We start from the raw sequence: 17,759 nt of genomic DNA on the forward strand, positions 1-17,759 counted from the left end.
TTAACAGGCACATATCAGGAAAACACTCAGTTAATAAGCAACGTTTAACAACTGTTTTTCACTTCACAATTTCTGAGCTTTGAACATACAGTACACCATGAATCTCCAAGACAAGTGAGTAGCACACATCAAATTAATGTATAACTATCTAAGCCTTTTTTTTTTTTTTTACAACGTGGACCATCTCAGTGGAGGGGTGTTCCATAGGACATACTTCAAGGAAAAGAGATCCCTATTCATTGTTCCTGGACTCCTACTGTTTGCTTGATGTAGAATCAGAAGACACTTCTGCTAGAATTTTTCACATAAACATGTACTGACACAGGTTTGTAAGCATTTTATAGGTTGCCTATTCTAGCCCTAAAATAACATGGCTCTAAGCCAGGTCACTAGCACATCCTCTTTCCAGAAGTCAATGGCAAGTACCTCCTCATCAGGACAGACAATGAGCCCAACTTCAAGTTTTGAAGAAGTGAGACACTCCTTTGTCTTGGGTACAGACGTCTGTCACAACAGACAGAAACTCTGCCCCGTGCTGGTCCAGCAGCAGTTTTTTGTTCTCTGGACCAGTCAGAATGAAGACTTCTGCCGAGCATCATTTTGTTGTTCAACATTGAATCTCAGACAAAAATCTGTATCTGATTAACAGAAAAGACCTTTTAAAGTAAGAAGTGGCAACAGTTATAAACAGGGGGCAACGGCAGCAAGTCCTCAAACATCTGGTTCATCAAATGTTATGCATGCATGAAGAGCAGTCAGACTTCAATCTGTCTACAGATGAGATTAAAGGGTTCATTTTATGACTCTTTAGTAGATGACACGAGCACTTTTCTACTTTGTAAACTGTGGGCATTTATCATGGCTTTTGTGGTCTCAGAGCTGCTCTTCTGACCAAACTAGAGATTAAAACTCTCCTCTCAAGATCCAGCTGCACCACACCAAGACATCAATGAAAGTCTCTTCTGAGGAGAGAGCTTTCTATGCATGACTGTAGAAGTTGGTTATACAAGGCTGGGAGGATATAGCACCCAACTAATGGGTAAGATGACAACAAGTAACGTGGCATCTACAGGGGACACGGTTTGAAACACTTTAAGACCATTCATAGATACTTGAGACCGTTCACACCTTCTTCCTCATGGCTGTGATTTCATAAAACTCTAACGTACATTAACAAATTCCTGGTGTGTTGCTATCTTAAGTAGCTTACATTTTATTGTTCCTGCATCCTCAAAACTGGCTGGAACAGCCCACCTATACCATTATCTGCTATGTTCATCTCTTTCTTACCCACTGCAGAAATCAGGTTACTTATTCAAAAACTCAGATTCTCCAAAAAAATATAGTCACTCTGGTAAAGAATGGGTGTGTCTAACACCTCAGAGAAACTGGCAAGCACAAAAAAGTCCACTATTCCCCATTCATCATTTGCCACCTTCCCCATCTTCACAGAGACAGCCATAGCAGTGATGAGTTTATATTAAAAACAGGCAGGCAAAGGCAAAAGCAGTATCAATCTGTCTGAATGTAGGCAATGGTGCTTGATTATTTACCCGTACAATCTCTTCAGTCCCTTAAGTTATCCCCAACTCAGCTCTTAAGCTTTAGATGTTTTCTGTAGATAACTCAGATGTGACACAGCTGCTCCATGAACTGTTTTCACAGTACTGCATGTCAGTAATAAGAATGGTGTCTAATCGATTTATACTGCACACGGTACTTTAACAGAACAAGTTTATTACTCCCACTCAGTAGTTCCCGGGGGCTTTGATGTTAAGTCATACATAATTCGAGAAATACCAGGAATCTTCTTAATCTCAGTGACCATCTTTAACACCACCTGTTATAAAAACAGAGATTATAAATAGAAGAACCAGGATACACCGCATGTCCAACAGGTTTACATATGTGATCTAAAAAATTAAGATAAGGACTTTTTTCACTATTGTCCTCCATGTATATGGATGGTTAATCTTATATAGTGAACCTATTTATAATAGATATCAGTGACAACCTCAGTACTACTAAAAGTATGGTCCACAAACAGGTACTATTTTCCAAGTCATGCTTTTTGTTGGTCCACAAAAAGCGCTGAATAACACAGCAATTTAGCATTGCTGTGGCATCCAAGCATGATTCTTTGTGTGTTCAAGCCAATGCTTTACAAATTATTGTGGCTTGAACACTGGGCCACTAAAGTGGTGCACAGCACAATAACAACCATTGTCAAACATACAGGAGAGGATGGCCATGACTGGCCAGCTATTAAGCAAATTGGAGCCTAAGGGAAAGTAGACTCTAAGCCACATAGCCCAATATAGCTATCTAGGCATATACAATCATAGCTTCATATTGGAGTAGTGGCCCAACTGATAAAAGTATCAGATTATCATTTGCTACTTATGTAGACAGCTTCTATGGAACACTCTGACAGATGGATAAAATGATGAGGAAAAAGTGATAAAAAATGGAATCAGGTTTAGTAGTGTAGACAGAACATTAGGCAATTCATGCGTACTTATTTCTAACAAACTCTTCTTTACTCCTAAGGTCTTCTTTATTGGGGAAAACTTTATAAATTAGAAGTTGGCAAGTTTAGATAAAATTGCAGACTACAGTGGTTACTTTCTACATAGTAATCAGAAATCTGGAGAGTATATTAAATTTAAGGCCCTTTCCTCATGCACTGTATTAAATGGTTAATTATGTAGTTGCCAAAAAAAAAAAAAAAAAACAAAAAAAAACACAAAAGGTAATCTTATGAACAAAGAGCCAACTCCAGAAATATCAATATTGTCATAGCTCATTCCATTCATTGTGTTATAAAATTTATGAAGTAGTGAAAAATGTATATGAGAAAAAAATTGAAAAACTACCTCCACAGGGATTTCATTGCCAGGTGTTGCAGGGACACCTGTCATAAAGTCACTAGTAATAAAGGTTCGAATAACCACAGATCTCTGGCACGAAGGCTGCTTCTGAAGTGGGTCCCGATCAAAATGCAGTGGTGTCAAAATCACTGGCATCTGGCTAATTTTCCCAGCATATCCTAGAGGAGGAAGATGCAGAACCAATCACCACACCATGGAAAAGCACTCTAACCTGGTGCTATTAAATTAATATTAAATTAAATATCTCAGATCACATACAAATATACATCACATGCACTGATTTTAGCTACTATCACAGCATTCCAAGCGGACTCAATCACTAACAAGATTCTGAATAATGCAGTGACATGATATATACAGGAAGAGTTGATACTCATTATTCACAATAGTTATGTTCTATACTACAAATACTGAATCAGCAAATACCCACTTCTCCTAGGGGAAAAACAGGATTAGGAAGGCAGTGGTCACAACATTTTCATCAACTGATCAATATATAACCTCCTTTTGTATGTGTTTCTGTTTAAAGACACCTTATTGAAATTTTGTCAATTCATTAACACTAAGTTCAGAACCAACAGCACTATAACTCATGTATGAATGAAGCTTATTGAACCCACAGATTTTCTCCATAAAGTACATCACAGCCTTCTTGCACTTGGGAATTCAGACAGCACATTTCAGTGCTATGCCTGAGGCCATTTAACATGGCAAAGTCATCAGGGAAAAGTATGAAAATGCAAAAAATATGACACCAACTAGACCACAAAAAGGATCCTTGTTTATAGAATGAGAGTTGAAAGAAGTCCAATCATCATCTTGCTGGACACTTCAGCTGCTCTGTGAGCAGACAACTGAAAACTTCTGCTGCTCTGCACATGCTGACAAATGGCCACAAAGCTGAACATATTTTATTTGGAAGGCAGCATAAAGGAAGTATTCACTGAATTAAATAAAAACAAAAATATTTGAAAATCAAAAGCTATATTCATCTGCTAGGAATCTTAATGCCAATCCTCCAGAAACTAGTTATAACATGCAGAGATAAAGCCAACAAGCAACTTACCAGACTCCCTGAGAATGTTATGGGCCTCAAAATCAGCCTGGCGTAAAGTACTGAGCACCCCTGTTGTCAAAAAGGTGGGAGTAACATCTGTAGGAGGTTCTTTAACTGGTGGACCAAATATATAGACAACTCTAGAAGGAAAGAGGTAAAAGTTATACAGAAATGATACTTTAGTATAAGAAAGGCACACAGTATGGTAACATTCTTTTCATTTATTTTTTAGGCCTCTCTCCTATTCACTTAACTCTCCCAATGGGAAGGACAAAATGTAAGATTACAGCAGGCTCTATTTTCTGTGTACAGTCCTCACAGTGTGTTCTCTGAAAGAGCAGTATCTCACAATGTACAAAACTGAAGTGGCTAGTACAACCTTCCTTTCACATAACATACTGTGTTGCAGAGTGTACCCCAAAATGCACATCCACCTAGAATCTGTGAGTGGAAACAAGGCCTTTGCAGATATAATCAAGATAAGATACAGTCATACTGGATTTGAGGACTCTAATCCAGTGACTGGTGTATCTTCCCAACAAGAGAGAAATTTGGAAAAACAGAGGAAAGAAGCACAGGTTAAAATGAAGTCAGACAAGAGTTACACTGATTGCCAACCATCTACAGACGCGATAAAGAGGCAAGGAGAGATCCTCTCCAAGGGCCCTCAGAGAGTATGGCCCTGCTAATAACATTTTGATTTCAGACATCAAGAACTGTGGGAAATAAATTTCAGTTGTTCTAAGGCTCCCCATTTTTGGTAATTTGTAACAGGTAACCCTAGGAAAGTAATAGATAGTTAAATAAATAGGTTTATTTATGACAAGACTTCCGAAACTATAATCATCCTAACATGCACTGAAATCTCCGAGACTACAATAAATTTCCCAAACTTAGTATCCTTTGGCCACTTTGAGAAACAATGACCCTAGAAGAGAGGAAATCTCACTTCTACTTTATTAAAAATGCCACTGAAATACGACTTAGTATCCTTCCACCTCTCTCCCATGGAATGACTCACTACTGCTTTTAAGCAAACATTTATCTGTAAGATATGAAGATGCACTGCAAATACTACTAAAAGTAGGGTTTGGAATATAACTTGAGGACATGAAGATCAATTAAGAAAATTCAAACTTGAGATGAATTTTGTCCCTGATTGGAGAGATCTGTTTCACAATCTTCACCCCAATAATAAGAGGGAGCCAGGGGAGATTTAGGAGTGCTACCTAGCTTTCTCTATTCTTACCTCCAGCCAGTAGACAACTGTCCCTTTTCCTTAACCCTATTATTAGAAGGGCAAATAAGTCTTTCCTAGTAACTACCATGGTAAAGTTTAATGTTTTTTTTCTTTCTTACTAAGTACTTGGAATGAAATATATACAAAATAAAACAGCATTAGCTCAACACCAGCACTATCACCAATTACTTGATTGCCTCCTTCCAAACATACTGTAACAGAGGAAGGTTCCTATCCCAGGCATGGAAATTCAGGCATGCTTCTTCTAAAGACACATGCAGTTCCTACAGCTCATAAATGATCCTTCACGAGATTAGATAATGATTACTTCAAGAGAATGCCATGCATCTGCTCTTTTTGCCTTTAAAACAAGAATGATCACTAGGGAACAAATAGTCATGCACATTGAAAAGGACATTTAACTGGAAGAGTCCCTCTCTGTACAAAGATTCTCTCAACTCTATTAAGAGGGAAAATGGGAAAAGTTCTAACTTCCAAAAGATTCTGGGCAAAAACAAATCTACAACCTTTCCACTAAGATTTTTGAAGAGATTGCTAGGTTCATATTTTTAAATCCATCCTTTTTTGCTGGTTATTAGGCTTTGTTTTCTTTTTTGAGGAGGGAGTATGGGATGGGGGAATGAAAATGGAAGGCAAAAAAGAGGCAAATAATCATATAAAAGATCAGAAATAAAAATCTGAACAAAGGAAGTACCTTTTGGCTAAACTAAAAGAAATAAAACTGTAAGAATGTAAAATGAAAATCATGCTATCATATAATTAAAATTTAGTTAAACTTAGGGAAGGAAACTTTCTGTATGACATGCAAAGTTTATACAGTAAAATTAACATTCTTCAGAAGATGAATCAAGAATCACTTTTTTAACAAAGACAATTATTTCCATCAAAAATGGGCAATTACAAATTGACCATTTTGTACAATATATTTTTTTTCAGTACATGAAACATGCTTCTGCATTAGATCCACTAAGTCTTTTAATAGGCATGTTCTCATCAGTAAAAACTTGGTTTCCCTGTGTCTCCTTTTCTCTAACTACACAGACTCTACTAGGTTAATAATAACAGATAGGTTTCTAATTTCTGCAGCATATGTGAATAAAATGAGATCTTTTTTTTTTTTATTTTTTTTTTTATTTTTTTTATTTTTTTGACAGGCAGAGTGGACAGTGAGAGAGAGAGACAGAGAGAGAAAGGTCTTCCTTTGCCGTTGGTTCACCCTCCAATGGCCGCCGCTGCAGCCGGCGCACCGTGCTGATCCGATGGCAGGAGCCAGGATCCAGGTGCTTTTCCTGGTCTCCCATGGGATGCAGGGCCCAAGCACCTGGGCCATCCTCCACTGCACTCCCTGGCCATAGCAGAGAGCTGGCCTGGAAGAGGGGCAACCGGGACAGAATCCAGCGCCCCAACCGGGACTAGAACCCGGTGTGCCGGCGCCGCAAGGTAAAATGAGATCTTAAGTAATTCTTTTTGGCTTTTTAACTACTTAACAACTATTAAAAACTGAAGAGGGTAAGCAACTGTGAAAAAAGAATAATTTGCAATCTGGTACTAAACAAGAAAGATTTTTTAACTGTATATGGGCCAATAGAATGAAGTATCAGGAAAAGATTATGAACCAGCTGTTATACCCAACATAAGCAATTAATGAACAAGTTAAATTGGATTTGAAACTGTGTAAGTAACCTGTAAACACAGGTACTTCAATACTATCTGGCATCTACTTATTTCTTTGACTTTCTCTGGGAATACTATTTAAATTTATCTCTATTTTGAATTCTATGATCTGTATAAATTTCTGTCAATCCTCAGGCATAAAACTTATTATAAAACTATTAGCTAACATAAGTCACTTATTTAAAATACATATTTCAAAGCTGTCTTTAATATTTTTATACCAGGGCCAGCATTATGGCCCAGTGGGCTAAGCTAACGTCTGTGATGCTAGCATCCCACATGAGTATCAGATCAAGTCCCAGCTGCTCCACTTCTGATCCAGCTCATAGCTAATGCACCTGGGAAAGCAGCAGAAGATGCCCCAAGTGCTTGGCCCACTGCCACCGACATCACACACCTGGGTAGATCCAGGCTCCTGGCTTCAACCTGGCCCAGCCCCAGCCCCAGCTGTTGTGTCCATTTGAGTAGTGAACAAGATCTTTCCCTCTCTCTAACTCTGCCTTTCAAGGAAAATAACCAATTTTTAAAAAACAGATTGTGATGAAAGATCAAATACAAAATGATATTAAATATCTGATTAACTATGTTCAAAGTGCGTATCTGAACTGTAAATGGAGTGATTCACTCTTATAAAATATCATCTAATTATATCTACACTTAAGCCTCTGGGTCTCTCATTAACGGAAGAACTTAAAAAATCAAATCCTTGGGGCCTGCGCTGTGGAATAACGGGTTAAAGCCCCAGCCTGCAGTGCCAGCATCTTATATGGGTGCCAGTTCAAGTCCCAGCTGCTCCTCTTCCAATCTAGCTCTCTGCTATGGCCTAGGGAAAGCAGTAAAAGATGGCCCAAGTCCTTGGGCCCCTGCACCCACGTGGAAAATCCAGAAGCAGCTCCTCGCTCCTGGGTTTGGATCAGCTCAGTTCTGGCCGCTGCAGTCATTTGTCGAGTGTACCAGCAGAATGGAGACCTCTCTCCTTTTCTCTGGCTCTACCTCTCTCTGTAACTGTCTTTCAAATAAATAAGAAAACAAATCCTTGGGGCTGGCGTTATGGTGTAGTGAATAAAAACAACTGTGATGCCGGCATCACATATGGGCACCAGTTCATGTCTCAGCTACCCCACTTCTAATCCAGCTCCCTGCTAAAGGCATAAGGAAAGTAGCAGAAGATGGCCCAAGTGCTTAGGTCCTGGCTATCCACATGGAAGACCCAGATGAAGCTCCTGGTTCTTGGCTCTGGCCTGGCCCATCATTGGCCATTATGACCATCTGGGTAGTCAACCAGCAGATTACAGATCTCTATGTCCCTCCTTCTAACTCTTTCAAATAAATAAATCTTAAAAATGAAAATTCCTTCCATTACACTCATACACCTCCCATTTCCTACAGACACACCTGTTAATATTGTGACACATGCGAGGTATAAGCCTCGCCAAGAAAATAAGAGATTCCCAGTCAGGCTCATCTTTACTGGAGATTCCACACACATAACTGTAGGAACGACAGTCACCCTGAAAACAGAAATATAATCAATTTTAAGTTTTACAGTAGTCCAAAGATAGACTGAAAAGATTTTATCCATAGTAACACTATTAATAACCATTTTTAAACAAGAATATAAAGTTCAAATAGAAGTACATACTAGATGCTTTTTTCAATGATATAAACAAATCTCAAATCTAATTCAGTTCAGACATCATGAAAGTGTCTTAGAAATTTCAAGTATTCAACATATGTCATAGGTCCACTGAGATTGCATTCCAACTACCTGTCCAACAGTGGACAGCTAGAATGATTTAGCACTTATTTTGGCAGAAAAGATCTGCCCAAACGTATTGAGTTGACAAAAAAAAATCCTTAAGTGGGAGACAAAAATAAACATTTACTTTTAAGTTTATTTATATATGAGTTAAAAAACTTAATTTAAAATTGAGTGATGCATTAGATAACTATCTGAAGTCTATGTCAGATATGAGAACAGAGAATTAAAGTATTTGAATATTAATTTCATAGCATCTATAAAAATTTTAAATATGTTTTTTAATATAGGAAATGACCCCACAGAAACACAAGTGCAGAAATGCCTACAATAACGAAAAGCTAAAAACTACTGCAGTGCCCATTAGTACAAGAATAATTAAATAAGTTATGGTGTATGTGAAATATGAGAATATGAAACAACAGTTAAGAATCAGCTACTGGGGCCGGCACTGTGGCAAAGCAGGTTAAAGCCCTGGCCTAAAGCACTGGCATCACATATAGGCACTGGTTCTAGTCTTGGCTGCTCCTCTTCCGATCCAGCTCTCTGCTATGGCCTGGGAAACCAGTAGAAGATGGCCCAAGTGCTTGGGCCCCTGCACCCATGTGGGAGACCCGGAAGAAGCTCCTGGCTCCTGGCTTCAGATCAGCCCAGTTCCAGCCACTGCAGCCATCTGGGGAGTGAACCAGCGGATCTGGAGGACCTCTCTCTCTCTCTTCCTCTCCACTCTCTGTGTAAATCTTTCAAATAAATAAAGTAAATCTTAAAAAAAAAAAAGAAAGAAAGAAAGAAAAAAGAATCAGCTACTAATTAGCTCCCAATTCCAGCTTCCTGCTAATGTGTACTCTGTCTGGGTGGCAGGGACCCCTGCCATCATGTCAGAGTCCTAGTTTGAGTTTCTGGCACCGAGCTTCAGCCCAGCCCAGTTCTGGCCACATGGGCATTCCAGGAGTTCACTGGCAGATGAGAGCACACTCATCCTCTCCATCTCTCTCAGTTCTTCTGCCACATTTAAGAAACATCTACTACTTGTAGAGCATAAAAATGATATGAAGTTCACAGTGTTCAGTTAAAAGAAAACAGTTGATGAGTAATGTGTATCTGTAATTCCCTCTCCTTTTCTTTTTAAAACTAATGTTTCTGGGAAGACATATAAAACTTAACCAGATAGTAGGAATTAGGAAAATTTAATGTCTTTTGACATTTTATAAATATGGCTTAATTTTGTAAACAAATTTCATTGCTATACTAACTATGAATTACAACTTTTATCTGGACTTGCAAAAGTATTAGCTTCAAAGGCCGAAGAGACTAAATTGTTTTTTAAAGATTTTTATTTATTTTATTTGAGAAGTAGAGTTACAGACAGTGAGAGGGAGAGACAGAGAGAAAGGTCTTCCTTCCGTTGGTTCATTCCCCAAATGGTTGCAATGGCCGGAGCTGCGCCAATCTGAAGCCAGGCGCTTCTTCCTGGTCTCCCATGTGGGTGTGGGCTGAAGGACTTGAGCCTGCTTTCCTAGTCCACAGCAGAGAGCTGGACTGGAAGTGGAGCAGCTGGGACTAGAACCGACATCCACATGGGATGTTGGCACCTCAGGCAGAGGATTAACATACTGCGCCACAGCGCCAGCCCCTAAAGATAGTTTTCTAATGACAAAAGAAAACTTTAACTATATTATTGGGAAGACTAGTAGAGCCTGAGTAAGTTTCATTTTCAAGAAGAAATCACTTATTAGAAAATTATATTACTCTTAACAACTATTTTTTGGTTAACTATTATCTGTAATACTTCTTTTAAAAGGAGAGTGAGAAACTATTTCAACTTAATACTCTGTCCAGCAGGAGATCCCACATAGAGGTGGAAGTTCTCTGTAACAGATCTACTTAAGATAGGGAAACTTTAAAGAATTAATTGACCTGTCTACACTTCTTTTTTTTTTTTTTTTTAATAGTAGGGTAATATCTGCCTGTAAATAAATAATATCATAAAAAATCCAAAAATGAATCTCTTTGATAAATAACCCACAAACCTCTGAAAAATTAGTTCTACAATTCCAATAAGGAAAATTTCTACAGTGATTTAAAAATAATACAAGCAGTTTATATATGCAGCCAATAAAAAGAAAAGAGGGGCCAGTGTGGCCCAACATAGGTTAAGCAACGTTTGCAATGATTGTATCCCTTGTTGGAATTCAGGTTCAAGGCCTAGCTACTTGGCTTCTGATCCAGCTCCCTGGTAATGCACCTGGGAAGCCAGCAGGAGATGGGAATACTAGGGCCCCTCCCACCCATATGGGAGACCTGGAAGTTCCTGGCTCCTGGCTTCAGCCTGGTCCAGCCCTAGCTGTGTGGCCATTTGAAAAGTGAACCAATGGAAGGAATGATCTGTTGCTTTGCCTTTCAAATAAATAAGTAAATAAATCTTTAAAGAGGAAGAAAGCTGAAGCAAGAGTTCTGTAACCAAAATAGCTGGCTCGATAATTTCCAGGAACTTAAATATTTTGGGCTTAGTTTAAAAGTAGAATTTACCACAGAATTACATGGGCTCAGATAAAGGAGGAATTTAAACTGACAGACTGATACATCTAGAAAAAAGAACACGCTTTTTAAGTTTTAGATGAATAATCTCTAAAACAGTAAAGTTAATTTCTTCCACAAATAATTCTACACAGGGCATTAAACTAGTAACTGGCACTCATGCCAGTTACTATTTTGAGTTGGAATTATTGACACTTTTTCTAGCTTCTGTTTACCCATGAATTGTAAAAACAAACAAGAACTTTTCCTGTCCCCTACCTGCCCAACTTTTTCCCCCTGAGAAACTCATCTGCAGATCATATAAGAGAGAATTTAATGTGATCACTATATGAGCAGCACTTAAAACACAACCGTATCATTCTCACATGCTTTTATATGAATCAGAAAGGCAGAATGATAAATATGAAATATTAGTTGTACTTCTTCATGACTAAGGGAGATAGGGCATTTTGAAGAGACTAAACACTGTTATAGGGAATACATGATCTAAATGGTGTGATACATTCATCTAGGGGGTTTCTTATATTTAAAAAATGCTAAAATCACATTATATTTCACACTTTGAAGTGTTAAATGAGGACATGAGTACTTGTACCTGCACTTCAAGCCAACTCCACAGCAAATGATTTTTTAAATTTTTACTTTTGATTAGAATTCACAGGTACTCCAAAACTATAAAGTCTAAGCCTGAATATTCCATTAATTTTAATAAAAAGAGAACAGATTTCATATATTTTATAGAAACGTTTCTAAGATAATCATACTTCTCTCCCTCCTACAATTCCCCCTCCTTCATTTTTCCTTTAATTTTTGCAATATAATTTTGATTTACTTTATAATCATAGGCTTAAAGAACATTCTATGAAGTATTATTGCCTTTTTGCTTTTCAAAACATGCTGTACATATTCTTGTATTTCACTTTCCTAAATAATTACTATTTCAGTATTAGTACAAAGAGAAAACTGCAGAAACTATGTCACAGGTCAACAGATTCACATCTCACCTGTACACCCACGGTTTTAATTGGCAGCAAGAAGGCATTCAGCGAATGCAGACTTGTAATTTGCATCAGTTTCTCCTGATCCTCTTCTGTCGTGCAGGCTTTGACTCTTTGTAATAATGTATGAGGCTAAAAAAACCAAAGACATTTTTTTCAGGTTCCATTCTCTTGGCATCTACTATAATTTTATATATGTACAATATGACAGCTGGGTCACACTGGTACCTCTGTAACTTGTGTGTACTATATACTATTCCAGAAATTTATTCCCAGGAAGAGGACTACAAGGAAGCTAAATCTCAGGATAAGAAATACAGATTAGATTTACATACATCAAGAGTTTACCCTGTCACCAGCAAGTAACAACTTTACCTCTGTCGAATACTTTCGGCCATAAAATCAGTTTTGTCTGGAATTAATATAGCTTCACTTACTTTTTTTTTCCAACTTTTATTTCCATTCCTTCTTGTGAAAGATTATACTTATGAAAAGATTACATTTTTCAGATTTACTGCTCTGTACAAAACAGATTCCAGTTTTCTAACTAGTCTGGCAATCTATTAGAAATGTTAATTATTTTAATAATATGGCTGAATTTTATTCTAATATTTTATTCTATCATTTCTATTTGTCCTACCTTTTATGTTTCTTTCTCCTTTCTTGCCATCTTTTGAATTAATCATTTCTGCCAGCTCATTTATTTCCCCTTTACTGGTTTTGAGTTAACCCTCCCCACCCCCTTTTCTATTCTTTTAGTAGTTCTTAAGGATTAATATGAATGCTTAACAAAATAAAATCAAGCTCTGTCCTTCTGGCAAACAGAAGTATCTTTGAATGCTTTTAAAGCTAAATAGTGCTACATTTTTAAAATAAACATTAAAAAGTTGAGGCTATTTTTATTATTTTATACAATGCATTTACCATCTTCTTTGCTTCCCATTCCTATTTGTATCTCAGATATTTCTTCTGGGATTCTTTTGCTTCTTCCAAAGTCAGATCTTTAAAATAGTTCTCTGGGGTGGTGTCTGGCATAGCAGTTAAGACATCACTTGGGATCCCATGCCCCTATCAAAGCACCTGGGTTCAAGTCCCAGTTCCACTTTTGATTCCAGCTAATGGGCACGCTGGGAGGCAGCAGATAATAGCTGAAATGGATGTGTTCCTGCCACTCATAAAGCAGGCTCAGGCTGAGTTCCCAGGTCCTGGTTTCCAAATGGCCCAGCCCTGCCTACTACTATATTTTTTTTCTTTTTTGACAGGCAGAGTTAGAGAGAGAGAGACAGAGAGAAAGGTCTTTCTTTTCTGTTGGTTCACCCCACAAATGGCCGCCACGGCCAGTGCGCTGCAGCCGGCGCGCTGTGCCAGTGAAGCCAGGAGCCAAGTGCTTCCTCCTGGTCTCCCATGCAGGTGCAGGGCCCAAGGACCTGGGTCATCCTCCACTGCACTCCCGGGCCACAGCAGAGAGCTGGCCTGGAAGAGGGGCAACCGGGACAGAATCTGGCGCCCCAGGCGGAGGATTAGCCTAATGAGCCACGGCGCCAGCCAGCTACTACTATCTTAGGTATGTACACTTAGTTATTTATAGCAGATCATATTTGGTACCTTTGACTTTTTATTTTACTTGAAAAGCACAGAGACAGAGAACTCCTATATGCTGATTAAATCTCCAAATACCCAGAAAAGCTCCAGGCTAGTCAAAGCTGGATCTCAATCAGGTCTCCCTCATGGGTGGCAGGAACTCAATCACTTGAGTCATTACCACTGTCTCCCAGAGTCTGAACTAGCAAGAAGCTGGAGTCAGCAGAGTGGGGTTTCAAACCCAGGCACTGTGATTTGGGACACAGGTGCCTTATCCAGTAGGCCAAAAGCCCACTCCTGGACAATTTCTAAACACCCATTTATTGTCTTTTCGGCTAATTTTAACTTCAGTTATTTCTAAAACTTAAATTTTTCAAAATACCCAGTTTTAGTAGTTCCTTGTACCTTACTATTAATAGCTCTCTTTTCTTTCCATTTACTTTATAAATTGGTTTTACAGTATCTGATGCCTCTGAGGGTCTTATTTTGCTCGTTATTTCTACTTTCATTTATGGTGCCACACACACAAAAATTACAGAACATATCTATCAGTTCTTATTTGTTAGAATTTAATCAACAGGAATTCTTTGGGGCCTAATGAAGATTTCTGAGAGAATTTACCTCGCTTCTTTCCTGACTCCTAGAAGCACTACCAATACAGATCTATTTTTTAAAAAAATTCTGTTTTCAGATTGATTTAAGACCTTTTCATTCATCCTGAATTTGGAGCTAAAGTATTGCTCAGTGTGCACACCTCTAATCCAATTTCTAGCCCTTCATGGACCCAAGGCCTCATATTCAGACATCTATGCATGAATGGAATTGTTTGAGCCCTAGACCACATGGGATTAGTAGCTGCCCTCAATAGTAGTAGATAGCTGTAGCTTTTTGAACTGCTGCTTTCAATTCATTCTTGACTCAAAGAATTCCTTTTACTTCCTCATAATATATATGAAAGAGTATTTTAAAATACTAAATAAATCATTTTATTTTGAAACTATTTTACTTAGTATATTATAATACTTTCTTTAGTGTTTTTAGGGATTTAGAATATCCACACTTATTTGGCTAAAAGGGAAAGTCTGTACCTTAAAAGTATCTGTAGAATACTTTTAAGTAGTCAATTCAAGAGTCATACTACTCTGAATTTTCAAATAATGAAACCCTAAAAAACTCATTAAGAATCTATTTGAGTCCCTGTACTGATTAGCTACGTCAAATTATTACCTTTTTAACACTAGCAGAAAAATCAGCTACTATTTTCAAAATATTGTTGGTTTCAGGAAAGTCCTTACAAATGTAAGGCTCTTCAGCACATATTACTCTGATTGCCAGGCCAGGACCTAAAGAGAAGAGGAACAACAGTATATTTTATATTTTATATTTTACAGAAAAAAACCTTAATTTTAAAAAAGTCACTATTTCCAAAATATAAAGTTCTTCCAAAAATGAACAAATGTAGCTATGTTTCTCATCCAACTCATTTCTGGAATGCTTCAATTCTCTCCAAATGAATATTATCTCCTATCTTTATAGTTCATGTATTAAGTATCACAAAATTCTCCAAAATGTATTTTTTAATTCACAACAAACATGCCAATTAATTTTAAAGTTTGTATTAAGGGAGTTTTCCAACATCACAAAGCTAAAGAGAAAATATAACAAACCACAATTTATTCATTGTCCAGCCTCAACTATGAAGCTAATTTTAGGAAAATTAGTACACTGCTAAAAAAATTTTTAAAAAAAATTAATGTTCTAAAAGATGTGCACTGGTACATCCATCTCATCAAATACTTTAAAAGTTGATAAAAACACAAAATACACATGGTTCTAAAAGCCACCAGATTCTGTTGTTTTACTAAACCACTTGAAATGCCTGGTTATAAGCAAATCTTATCCATGTCCATTAATTACTAAACTTTAGAATAAACAGCTTATTTAAATCAGTAGCTTTTAAAGCAGCAAAATCCTTTTTTCCCAGAAATCTTAAATGATGGAAAACCCAACATACAAAGCAAACTAAAAATTCAAATGAATCTAGCCAAAGTGATGACCATGGACACAGGACCAGTTGGCCTCCTTCCTGTAAAGTACTCCTCTTGTACATTATATTCCACCCTTTGCCAGCATACAGGGTAGGGACTAAAGATTTAAAATACCAGATTTAAATACTAGGTTTGATAACACACACTAATCACCACATCAGTTATGTGTGTGTGAGTGTAAATATATATATATGTATATGTATACATATTTGTAACACTGTTTATAATGTTAGCATAGTTAGTATAGTATGATGGTTAAGAGTATAAACGTTGAGGCAGAGAGATATAATCCTGGCTCTACACCTTCTAGCCTGCGTAACTTTGGCAAACTAGCTAATGTCCCTTAGTTTCCTCGTCTGCCAAGAGTGTAATACTGGTTTGTAAAGTGAGAATCAAATAAGACAATGTTTGAAGTATTCAGAAAAAAACCTAGTACATGACAAATACTCAAGAAATGTCATTATTTTGGTTTTTGATTAGAATGTTCTCCCAAATCATCAACCAATCACTATTAGAGACAGCTAGAAACTAAGGCAAAAGACTTGCCCAAGTTCAAGAATCAGTGACAAAAACAGGTTAAGTCTCTTAGTCCTGGAGCCAGCACTGTGGTGCAACAGGCAAGGCTTCCACCTGAGACACTGGCATCCCATATGAGTGCCACCTGGTCCTGGCTGCTCCACTGCAGATCCAGTTCCCTGTTAATACACCTGGAAAAGCAGCAGAGGACAGCCCAAGAGCAGGAGCCTCTGCTACAAACATGAGAGAGAGGGATGAAGCTTGGCTTTGGCATGGCCCCACTCTGGCGGCTGTGGCCATCTGAAGAGTGAACGAGCAACTAGAAAATCTCTTTGTGTCTCTTCCTCTTTCTCTATCCCTGCCTTTCAAATAAAATTTTTAAAAAATCTTAATAAGAATAAAGTGGTTCACTCATTCAGATAAATCAGACATTGCATAAGGATTTTAGATAACCAAATTTTAATCCTTACTTCTCTCATCATAGTACATTAACATCGATCAGACAAATCCCAGCTTTACCACCAAAAATTGTGGGCAGTGTTATTAAAGTACTTCTATGCCTTGGTTTTATCATCTGGTGGTAACAATATATGCCAGACTCCCACTTAAATACCAATGCAATAGGAAATAAACATTTAATAAAATGAAATACATTAGATATTCCAAATAGTACGTTTGCTTCTTAACCATGCATTCTTTTAACTTGACATATTCTGAGCTGGCAAGTTATTTCAGAATTGTTTAAAATGATTTCTCTTAAACATAAAGGACTAAAAACTTATCAAAACAACATTCAATTCTATTGTTTACCTGGAAATGGATGCCTTGAAACTAACTCTTCTGGAAGTCCAAGTTCTCTGCCTAAAATTCTCACTTCATCTTTATGAAAATCTTTCAAAGGTTCTATTACTTTTCCCTATAGGGAGGGAAGGGAAAAAAACAATGAATACGAATTAGTAACAAAAACAACTTGGAAAACAAAGGGTAATAAATGATTGGCATTTCCTGATGTTTTCCTTGAATTATAATTTTTTTTTTTTTTTGACAGGCAGAGTGGACAGTGAGAGAGAGAGACAGAGAGAAAGGTCTTCCTTTGCCGTTGGTTCACCCTTCAATGGCCAAGGCAGGAGCCAGGTGCTTATCCTGGTCTCCCATGGGGTGCAGGGCCCAAGCACTTGGGCCATCCTCCACAGCATAGAGCTGGCCTGGAAGAGGGGCAACCAGGACAGAATCCGGCGCCCCGACCAGGACTAGAACCCGGTATGCCGGCGCTGCAGGTGGAGGATTAGCCTAGTGAGCCGTGGCGCCAGCCTATAAATTTGTTTTTAAAAATGCAACTTTTAAAGTGTTATTCTTATGTGCTTGCAAGGAGTTGGATTAATATTTTAGTGATATTCTCTGAAATATTTTAAACAGAAACCCTTTAAATCTGAGTA

General features: G+C 37.7%; 1 protein-coding gene across 3 annotated transcripts in view; it reads right to left on the minus strand.

Moving 5' to 3' along the window:
• Positions 1-1,720: 1,720 nt before the first annotated feature.
• Positions 1,721-17,759, minus strand: part of GMPS (guanine monophosphate synthase) — a 100,696-nt gene continuing 84,657 nt past the window's right edge. For all 3 annotated transcript variants that reach the window (XM_008266378.4, XM_008266379.4, XM_070072618.1), the window contains exons 10-16: positions 17,134-17,239; positions 14,987-15,102; positions 12,185-12,310; positions 8,279-8,394; positions 3,958-4,088; positions 2,877-3,049; positions 1,721-1,840 (exon numbers count right to left, since the gene is read on the minus strand). In XM_008266378.4, the coding sequence (XP_008264600.1) occupies positions 1,739-1,840; positions 2,877-3,049; positions 3,958-4,088; positions 8,279-8,394; positions 12,185-12,310; positions 14,987-15,102; positions 17,134-17,239 (870 nt within the window). In that variant the 3' untranslated portion in view covers positions 1,721-1,738. The remainder of the gene's footprint in view (positions 1,841-2,876; positions 3,050-3,957; positions 4,089-8,278; positions 8,395-12,184; positions 12,311-14,986; positions 15,103-17,133; positions 17,240-17,759) is intronic.

The sequence above is a fragment of the Oryctolagus cuniculus genome, chromosome 4 (assembly GCF_964237555.1).
Source record: "Oryctolagus cuniculus chromosome 4, mOryCun1.1, whole genome shotgun sequence".
Taxonomy (NCBI): Eukaryota; Metazoa; Chordata; class Mammalia; order Lagomorpha; family Leporidae; genus Oryctolagus; species Oryctolagus cuniculus.